Source organism: Camarhynchus parvulus, chromosome 4A (genome assembly GCF_901933205.1).
Source record: "Camarhynchus parvulus chromosome 4A, STF_HiC, whole genome shotgun sequence".
Classification (NCBI taxonomy): domain Eukaryota; kingdom Metazoa; phylum Chordata; class Aves; order Passeriformes; family Thraupidae; genus Camarhynchus; species Camarhynchus parvulus.
In genome coordinates this window covers 17,631,916-17,641,296 of record NC_044600.1, presented here as the reverse complement: position 1 = coordinate 17,641,296, position 9,381 = coordinate 17,631,916, and the positions used below count along the sequence as shown (strand labels likewise).

The following is a 9,381-nucleotide window of genomic DNA, read 5'->3' as shown; positions in this document are numbered from 1 at the left end:
CCCCCGGCAAGAAGCCGGGCTGGTGTCACACAAACGCTCTCCGAATTTTTCGGGGTAGGGCACGCCAAAAATCCCCCCGGGCCGCCGGGCGTGGAGGGCAAGGCGTCCCCTGGCCGGTGTTTGCCACCTGCTCGGGCGGCTCCGGGGGCTCGGCTGCGGGCCGGAGGGAGCGGCAGCATCCCCGCCGGGCCAGGAGAGCCCCGGCCCGCGCCCGCGGGATGTCCCGCAGCCGGGGCACCGTGCGGGGCCGGGGGGCGCCGGCGGCTCCCCCATCGCTGCCCATCGCTGCCCGGCGCCCCCCGGCCCCGCCGGCTCCGCGGGGGCGGCGCTGGCGGGGGCCCGCCCCGGGCCGGGCCCGCCGCAGGATGCGGCGCTGGCGGGGGCGGCGCGGCGCTCGGCGGGCGATGCGGGGCCGCGGCCGGGCCCGGGGCCGCCTTTGAGCGCCGCGGGGGACGGGAGGGGGCGCGGGCGGGCGGGCGGCCCCCGCCGCAGGTAGGGACGCGGGGGCCGAGCGGCGCGATGGAGGAGGAGGAGGAGGATGGAGGCGGCGGAGGGGAGGCGGGGAGTGAGGCTGCGGCAGGAGGGGGGGGGCGGGGGGGGCGGCCGGGGGGGGGCGGGCATGTGGGACCGGCTGCGGGGCAGTCGGGCGGCGGGCGGCGGCCGGAGCGCGGCCGCGATGGCGCAACGCGACGAGAAGGTGCCGGCGGCGGCGGCGGGCGAGAGCGAGCCCGGGGCCGGGGCCGGGGGCCGGGGCCGGGGCCGGGGCCGGGGCCGCGGCTGAGCGGGGACAGAGCGGGGCCGCCGCGCCTTTCCAGCCCCCCGAGGGCGGCTTCGGCTGGGTGGTGGTCTTCGCCGCCGCCTGGTGCAACGGCTCCATCTTCGGCATCCACAACTCCTTCGGGATCCTCTACATGATGCTGCAGAGCGACCTGGGCGAGGGGAGAAGGATCCGGCGCTCGAGTTTAAAACAGGTATGGGCTGCGCGGCCCCTTCCCTGGCTGGGCAGTGCGTGCGGGGGGTGCCCGAGCGGAGCGGGGATGCCCCAGCGGAGCGGGGAAAGGTGCGGCGGCGCGGCCGGCGCTGCCTCCCGGAGCTGGAAGCTCCTTCTCGGCTGTGTGGAACCTCGATTGCTCCCTGCCCCCTCTATCCTCGTAGCCGTGGCTATATTTATCTCCGACAGCATCATGTGTTTCTAAGCTCCGATGTACTCAAAAGTAATTCGGCTGAAAACACGCCCTTAGCTTGTCCTGCCGGTGTGTCTTGGGGTAAAGCAGAGCAGCGCTGGTGAATCAGCTGCTGGGTGTGAGCCACCCCCTCTAGTTTTCTTTATTATTGTTCTGTTTTATGGGTTTTTCAAGCTGCCTTGTTGGCCGGGGGTGGCTCCAGGAGAGCATCTGCCCGGCTGCCGCGCTCCCTGCGAGCCGTGTCCATTCAGTGGCACGGCCGGCACAGGGCAGGGCTGGCAGCGCCACCTGCGCGGTCACTCCGAGGGCAGCGCGGGGTCTCCAGCACTGCACGTCCCTGAAAATCAGGATCCATGGGCTGCACCCAGCTGTGTGTTTTGGTAAGACAGACAGGCCCGGCCAGGGTGCAGACTGGGTAGGGTTAAGATGCAGAAAAGGGATGTTCCTTGCTGCCAAGACCCTGCTGTTGAAGTACACTTGGCAGAGGGACACCAGCCTGCTGGTGTGGTGGTCCCAGCTGGACACCGGTGTTGGGAGGCCCAGCCTTGTCCCAGGTCCTGCTGTCCCCCTGGAGGATCACATCCATCCTCGTGATGGACACGCGTGCCCCTCCTTGCTCTCATCTGCCAGGTGGGGACGGGCACTTGGCGCTGAGGGCACCTGCCTGTGGTGCTGCCCTGACCCTGGGTAGGACAGGAGCCAGGAGCGGGCTGGGCAGCGATGGTGCCAGGGCTGTGTGAGGACCTCAGAGCCTTGCTGGGGACCCGCGCTGCCCGCGCTCCCTCGCTGGGCTGGCGCACGGCCGGGGAGAGCGGCGGGGAGCGCGCCAGGATGAAATTCATTACGGGATCCACCACATGTAGAATCCCAAATTAACTCTGTGATACTCTTACCAGGGAAACGATGGGACCGTGTAATTACGGGCACTAACGGAGTGCCACAGCGAGCTGCGGACGTGTGGCCAGCTGTAATTAGGGTGATTGATGGGCTGGGAGCGTGTGTGTGTTGTGTGTGTGTGCGCATGTGATGCCCAGGAAGCTCATAGTGTAGCTCTCTGTTTCCTGCCGCCTGTGATTGTATCTAGAAAGCCTAAGGCAGGGCTCTAAAGGTAGAAGCAGTAACAAAAGAAATTAAATACTGCAAGTTCTGGTGGTTTAAAGGCTCTGTGCCCAAGACAGAGGTTGTAGGAGTCAGCATCTGCCTCTTGCTCCTGCCATCTATTTATTTAAGGCTATGACCGCACAGAGGCCTCGAAAAAGAAAGGCGTGTGGGTGTGCGAGGTGAACCCAGGCTGGGTAATTAAATTGCCTGGCTGACGAATATCTGCATTTTGGCCTGGGTGCTTAATGAAGAGGCCATTAATAGCTGAGGTCGTGGTGCCGAGGCTGATCCATCTGCGGCACCTCCGGGGCTGCAGCTGCACGGGCTGGGGCTGAGGGCAGCGGGGTGCAGCCCGGAGCCCCCTCCAGCCCTTCCTCCCTCGCTCCCACCCCTCCCCGCTCAGCATTGCATAATTTCCCTGAGGCGCTCGTTTGCGTGCAAACATAATCAGGAAAATATCGTAGCTCCTTTCCAAGCGCTAAGTGATGTGGCCTTCCTGAAAAGACCGGTGCTGTCTGTTTGTCCTCTCACGTCACTCTGAGCCCGCCAGCTGCAGGCAGCAGCCGGACCCCAGGGCGCCCCTCATCCCCAACCAACAGGGAGCAGGTTGGGAGGATGAGGATCCGCTCCCCGCTCCAGCAGCAGCATCCAGTATGGCTGTGGGCACGGCTCAGCCTTTTGTCTGTGCTCTCAAACCTCCTCCAGCTCTCAGGGAGGTGGGTTTCTCTCAACCAGGGGGTTTGGAGGCAAAATGAGGAGAAATGCTGTCAGCTGGTCAGGCATCCCTTTAAAAATAGGGTTCTGTTTATGCTGAAGCGGGTGCTAGTCGGCGCTAAACAATAGCCGCCCCGGCTATAATTATCAAGGTTTATTTCTTGTTTGCATTGGTCACGTTTTCTCGCGTTTGATCTTGAGAAACGCAGGATCCGTGGAGTTCAGGTCTGGGGTCAGGCTTTGAAAACAAACCCCGTGGCAGCAATGCATCGAATGCATAGGCTCCTGTCTTTAAAGAAATATACTGTGCTGCCTATGTCAACAAGCACGGCGGGCTGGGGCGGGCGGGTGCTGCGCCCACCGCGTGCCCCTGCCCCGCGGGACGCCAGCCGGGGCCTCGGCGAGGCTCACTCTGTGCTCTGCCTTTGTTTTCTTGCGGGGGGAGCGGAGGAATGCTGAGACCGGAATAAAATAAATAATATACGTGTGAGCACTCGGCCTGGGGAAAAAAAACGCTGCTTTGCTGGAGAGGTGTTGAGTGATGCTTGAGAGTGTTTGCTGGAGACGAGCAGTGACGCTTGCCTCCGGTTGTACAGGGCTCGTTCCGGTGCTGAGGGATCCACGGATCCGTGGCTGTCCCAGTGCTGGTCCCACAGTGAGGGCTGACACTGAGCCAAGGGCCAGATGAGCCAGCCCAGCACCCTCATCTTCCTCAGCTCCAAAAGCCCTTTTGAGTGGCAGCACAGTCCTGGTGAGCATTGACTGGGCGTGAACCTTCTCACCTCAGAGTCTGCTCTGCCTCTGCTTGGATGTGCCCCAGCCTTGGAGAGGGGACCACCAGGTGGCCTTGTCCCTGACCAGGGCTGTGCCCCCAGCCAAGGAGCCACCCGAGGGTCCCAGAAGGTGCTCCAGCTACCTGGACAAAACCAGGAGAGTAACATTCCTTGGTGTTTCTTGTTCCTCCAAGCACATTCTTGGTGCTGTACCCAAGGTCTGGAAAGCCCCAGTGCAACAGCCTGCAGAGGCACACAGATTTTGGTTTTTTTTAAAAAAAGGTCTATTTATCTTTTTTTTTCTCCCCTCCTCTGCTTTGTGTCAATATCCCAGGTATAGATTAACTCTCTCTGCTTAATATTTAATGTTTTAGGGCCTGGAAATGGAACTGAAAGCTTTTGGAGAGGTGGCCTGAGGAGCTGGTCTGGTTTGGCTGCAGCTCCTCTGAGTGCATCTCTGTGTCCATCAGCATCCCCTGGTCTGCGTGCAGGAACCTGGGGAACAGCTTCCCCCCTGTAGCCCAGCTCCAGGCAGGGAGCAGAGGCTGCCTGAGCTCCCTGTGCTTAGGGAAGCTGGAATGGAGAATGGACCACAGGATCTGAGTGACCAGATCCTGAGGCCAAGGCAGGGCTGATGTCGCCTCTATTCCTGAATTCCCATCTCTTTTGCTGAGGAAATATTCTTTGTGCTGGTTTCACATCCTTAGGGCAGGTGAGCACAGGTGGAAAAGGCTGTGTTGTAATAAAGGCTTGGTAAGAGAGAACAAGGGTTTTTTTGGAGAAAATAAAGCATTTCAGTGCTAACAGTCCTATGAAAGGGGGGGAGGAGAAGCCCGGCACTCCTCTCTGGTCTGAAGAACATTCTGTGGGTGGGTGAGTGTGGCTGGAGCTTTAGGAGCTGGGAAGAGAAATCCCAATGTGAGGGTAAATCACAGAGTGCTTTGGGTTGGAAGGGACCTTAAAAATCACCACATTCCACCCCTGCCATGGCAGGGACCTCCCACTGTCCCAGGCTGCTCCAGCCCCACTGTCCAGCCTGGCCTTGGGCACTGCCAGGGATCCAGGGCTGCTCTGGGCACCTGCACCAGGGCCTGCCCACCCTCACAGGGAACAATTCCCAATTCCCAATATCCCATCCATCCCTGCCCTCTGGCAGTGGGAGCCATTCCCTGGGTCCTGTCCCTGTCCAGCTCCCTTGAAACCCCTGCAGAGAACGGGGAGAATCTCCTCCCTCAGCCTGTTGGCCACGTTGCTTTGATTGCAAGAGGTATCCTTGGAAATGATCCCAGCTAAACTGGGATGATGGGGTCATTGTCCATTGCTGGCCTTTTGGAGGCTCCCATCTCCTGAAGGTGACACTGTGGTTGTCACCTTCTTACCCAAATCTGCAGGATTTGGAGCTTTTACCAATTACCAGGGTGCTGTTCTGGCCCCATTTCACAGCTTTATTGGCCAAGGGTGCTGTGGAGCTCAGCATTCCTGGGGCCTTTCCCGTGTCCATCCGTGTTCCCAACCCTCCTCTAACCCCACAGAGGGATGCACTGACATGAGCAATATTTATATAGCCCAGATGGGGATGTAAATCCAGCAAAAAGAGATAAAAAGACGTTTTTATTACCTTGCCCTGCAAGCTGGGGAGTACAAAGGGCAGCACAGATTTACTGGGGGTTTCCCGTGGTGGGATGCCAGCACCAGGCTCTGCCCCAGCCTCTGTTTTGGGAGCTGGAGTTTGTGACTCCAGGGAAGCAGGGGGGAGTTTCGGAGGAACTGGGGTTTTGCCTGAGCTGATTGCAAGGTGCTGTGTGAGATAAAGCAGCCTGAAAAGCAAACAAAGCCCAGTCATGTTGTTAAACCTGGTCCTTGGGGCTGTCGGGAGCGATTAAGGTTATTAGGAGGCCGGAGTGCTGTTTCTAAGGGAGGTTCTTGTTTTTCAAGACTGCAGGGGCCCTCTCAGCCAGCACATTTGCCATTTTAGTGGTTTTTAATTTACTTTTAAGTGTCCTCCACCAGCCAGCCAAGAAGATATAAGGCTGTGTTTCCTGGTGGCCATTGTCCTCGAGTGGTGGCAGCTGCTGTGACCTCGCTGTGGCCTATGAAGAAGTGGGACATGGAGCTGTGAAGTTGGATTGGAGTTTTTTGATCCTTTTAGCTGCAACTAAATGAGCAAAACCACCTCCATTTTGTGGGGTTTGGATCACAGGTTAAATTTTGAAGGTGCTGAGTTGCAAATCCATCACTGAGTCAGGGCTGGGAGCAGGAGGAGGATGAGGAGGAGGAGGGATTGGAGGGTGAAGGGGTTGGTGCTGCAGATCACAGGGCTGGGATGGATGTGGTGGCACCAAGTGACAATGGGGTGTGATGCAGAGCAAGGCAAAGGAACCATTTCATTTCCTGTTTTGGGGAGAAACCCACAAGTTTGACAAGTCACCCTTTAATATCCTTAGAACCCCTCAGCAGCTGGAAGCTGCCCATCAGCTGGGATGGCTCTCATCCATCTTAAACCAGACCTAACCCATCAGGCTGGGCCAAACCCCAGAGCTGGGAGGTGCTGCTGACCTCGCTGGCAGTGCCCAGGGCTGGCTGGGCATGGCTCAGGTGGGCATTGTCACCTGCCCTGGTGGCAGCCCCTGTGGCTCTCTCCCTCCTTACCCAGAGTCTCCAGACACGTCTGTCCCAGGGATTATCCCACTTAGGAGGCAGCACTGTCAATCACCCCATCCCACCAGTATCAGTCTTCCAAAAGATCTGGTGGTGGGATGGGGGCCACCAGGATTGGTGGATGTGGAGCTGAATTCCCTGTAGGGCAGGGGAAGGAGGAATCACCTGGGTTTGGAGAAGGAGGAATCACCTGGGTTTGGAGAAGGAGGAATCACCTGGGTTTGGGGAAGGAGGAATCCCCTGGGTTTGGGGAAGGAGGAATCCCCTGGGTTTGGGGAAGGAGAATCCCCTGGGTTTGGGGAAGGAGAATCCCCTGGGTTTCACCTCCCAGGGCTGATTTTTGTACCCCATGGTGCACACAGGGGGAATTCCCTGGGGGGCAGCAATCCAGCCCTGCTCCTCCGTGCTGACAGGGAGGGGACCCTGGTGGGACAGTGGCACTGCTGCTGTGCCTGGCAGGATTTGCCACCACCTGGATACGAGCCCAGAGGAGCCTTTTGCTGTTTTATCCCACTCACTCCTGGGGACCTCAGCCATTGTGGCACATGCCATGGCCAGGTGAGGTGTCACATGGCTGTTGGGGACATTGACAGCGTTTGGGTTGATGCCATGGGCACTTCCAAAGTTGTGCCCCCTCTCTGGGGTCAAAAATGAGGCTCTACCCTGGCTCCATAATCAGGGAATAGTTTGGAAAAGGCCTCTAAGATCACCAAGTCCAACCCCATTGGTGTTCTGCCCACTGCTGGCTGCTGTCCGGGTGCCATATGGAATTTTCTGGCACGTCCCCAAATACCTGGGTCTCTCCCACTCACTCTTTTTGGAATGATCACCCTTCAGGGGCTTCTTATGAGCGGGTCAGAGCAGGGAGGAGGACGCCAGAATTTCCCAGCTGAGACAGAGGCCATGCACCCACATCTTCTCTGAGGAATCACTTTTCCCCAGATCTCCAAAAGCTCGAGCCTGTGCATCCCATGGCATCACCATGGCAATGGGCAGCAGGAGGACTGGACGCCAGTCCAGCACGTGTGCAAATTTGCTGCTGCACCCAGAGCAGCAGGGATTTATTGGGTTTTCCCTTCGTCTTCCTCGCAGGATTGATTATTCCCTATTGCCAGGGAAGGAGATGCTGCCCTTTGGCGTTCAGCCCAGCGGACAGAGGGCTGGTGGAGAGGCGTGTGCCATGCCCGGGGGCCGTGTCCGTCTGTCCCGCCGGGCGGTGCCGTGCCCGGAGCGCTCGCTTCTCCCTTTGGGCGCATCCAGCCCGAGACAGTTGGGGCGGTTGCAAAACGCACATGACGTGCGCTGGGAATTGCTGCAACACGCTCGCAGGCTCGAGCCATCGCAGCCTCTCCCGGCACCTCGCACAACAGGTCCTGCCAGCTCCGGGGCCGCGGCGCTGCCCGCCCTGCCTGCCCTGCCCGCGCTGCCCCGGCCTCCCTCTCTCTGCAGTTTCTTGCAGCCCCGAGATACGTGAAAAGTCTCTTCTTCGGCCCAGAGAGGAGTGCCGGGCTTCTCCTCCCCCTCTTTCATACGACTGTTAGCACTGAAATGCTTTATTTTCTCAAAAAAAACCGCCTTGGTCTCTCTTACCAAGCCTTCATTACAACGCTGGAGTAAAACCAGCCTTTTCCACCTGTGCTCACCTGTCCTAAGGATGTGAAACCAGCACAAAGAAATTCCCCAGCAAAAGAGATGGGAATCCAGGAATAGAGGTGACGTCAGCCCTGCCTTGGCCTCAGGATCTGGTCACTCAGATCCTGTGGTCCATTCTCCATTCCAGCTTCCCTAAGCACAGGGAGCTCCAGCAGCCTCTGCTCCCCGTGTGTTTCGGCCTGCACGTTCGAAGAATGAGTTGAAGTTCTTCAGTTTTCAGTCTCAGAGTTGTTTATTGTATCTTATCTGTAAAAATGTTTCTCCTGTCCAGCCGAGGTCAGCTCAGCAGGACACACAGAGGCACTCTGACTGCTCCCAGGGCAGTGTTATCTCTTTATACTAAAAACTATGTATAACATGTTTACAATTACTTTCCAATACCTATCACCTGTGTTAGACAGTGAGCTTCTACTCTAAACCAATCCTAAAGTGCCAGCATCACAGCAGAAGATGGAGGTAGACAAGAAGAAGAAGAAAAGCCAGACACACCCAAACCCCTCTATCTTGTCCCCAAAACCCCTATTCTAAAAACCCCAAAATCTACTTTTTCACCCTGTGATAATTTTATTATTACACTACTTAAACTTCGGTGGCTTTCAGGTCTTCATACAAAGCTGGCAATTTGCTCCACGAGTCATAATCAAACCCACAGGTGTTCTGGGCTGTGTGCCAGAGTCTCTGAGCCCCTCGACAAAAGTCCTGGCAACTCTGGACACCCAGAGAGATGTACTGAGTGCCGACATCCCTGGGTACAGCCCGGGGCAGGGTGGCACTGCCCTGCATTCCACCTGCACGTTTGCTGCGTTCCCCCCCGCCCTGACCCTTCTAGGTGTAGATCCCTGAGAAATTACCTGGTGCACGAGCTTGCCCCGTGTCCCCAGCACATCCTTGGAGAGCTGGAGCAGGGTGAAACACGGGGGAAAACCCTTGGGAAGAGCTGCTGGGTCACAGCCCTGAGCTGGAACTCACCTAGAGCATCTTTGGCAGCCGTGCCATGCCGTGCCATGCCATGCCATGCTATGCCATGCCACGCTGGCCTCGGTGCTCTGAGCAGCCCAGCGCGCTCTGAGCAATCTCCCTGCCCCATGTGGGACCACCGAGAGGACACAGCGGCAGGAGGGCAGCCCCAGCTCCCCCTCGGGGCTGTCCCACCCCTCCATCCCCGCAGGGCACAGGCAGAGGAGCCCTGCACCCCCGGAGCTCCCGGGGCTGTGTCCCTGTGCAGCCCCCAGGGCCAGGTGGGGAGGCTCTTTTGGGGTCAGTGTGGTGGTTCTGCACAGCGTGGTTCTGGGAGAATC

The 9,381-nt window shown here is 58.6% G+C and overlaps 1 protein-coding gene across 1 annotated transcript in view; it reads left to right on the top strand.

Moving 5' to 3' along the window:
• Window positions 1-749: 749 nt before the first annotated feature.
• SLC16A2 (solute carrier family 16 member 2) overlaps window positions 750-9,381 on the top strand; it is a 34,664-nt gene continuing 26,032 nt past the window's right edge. The window contains 2 exon segments of the mRNA XM_030967471.1: window positions 750-936; window positions 939-971. Coding sequence (XP_030823331.1) covers window positions 912-936; window positions 939-971 — 58 coding nt within the window. The 5' untranslated portion in view covers window positions 750-911.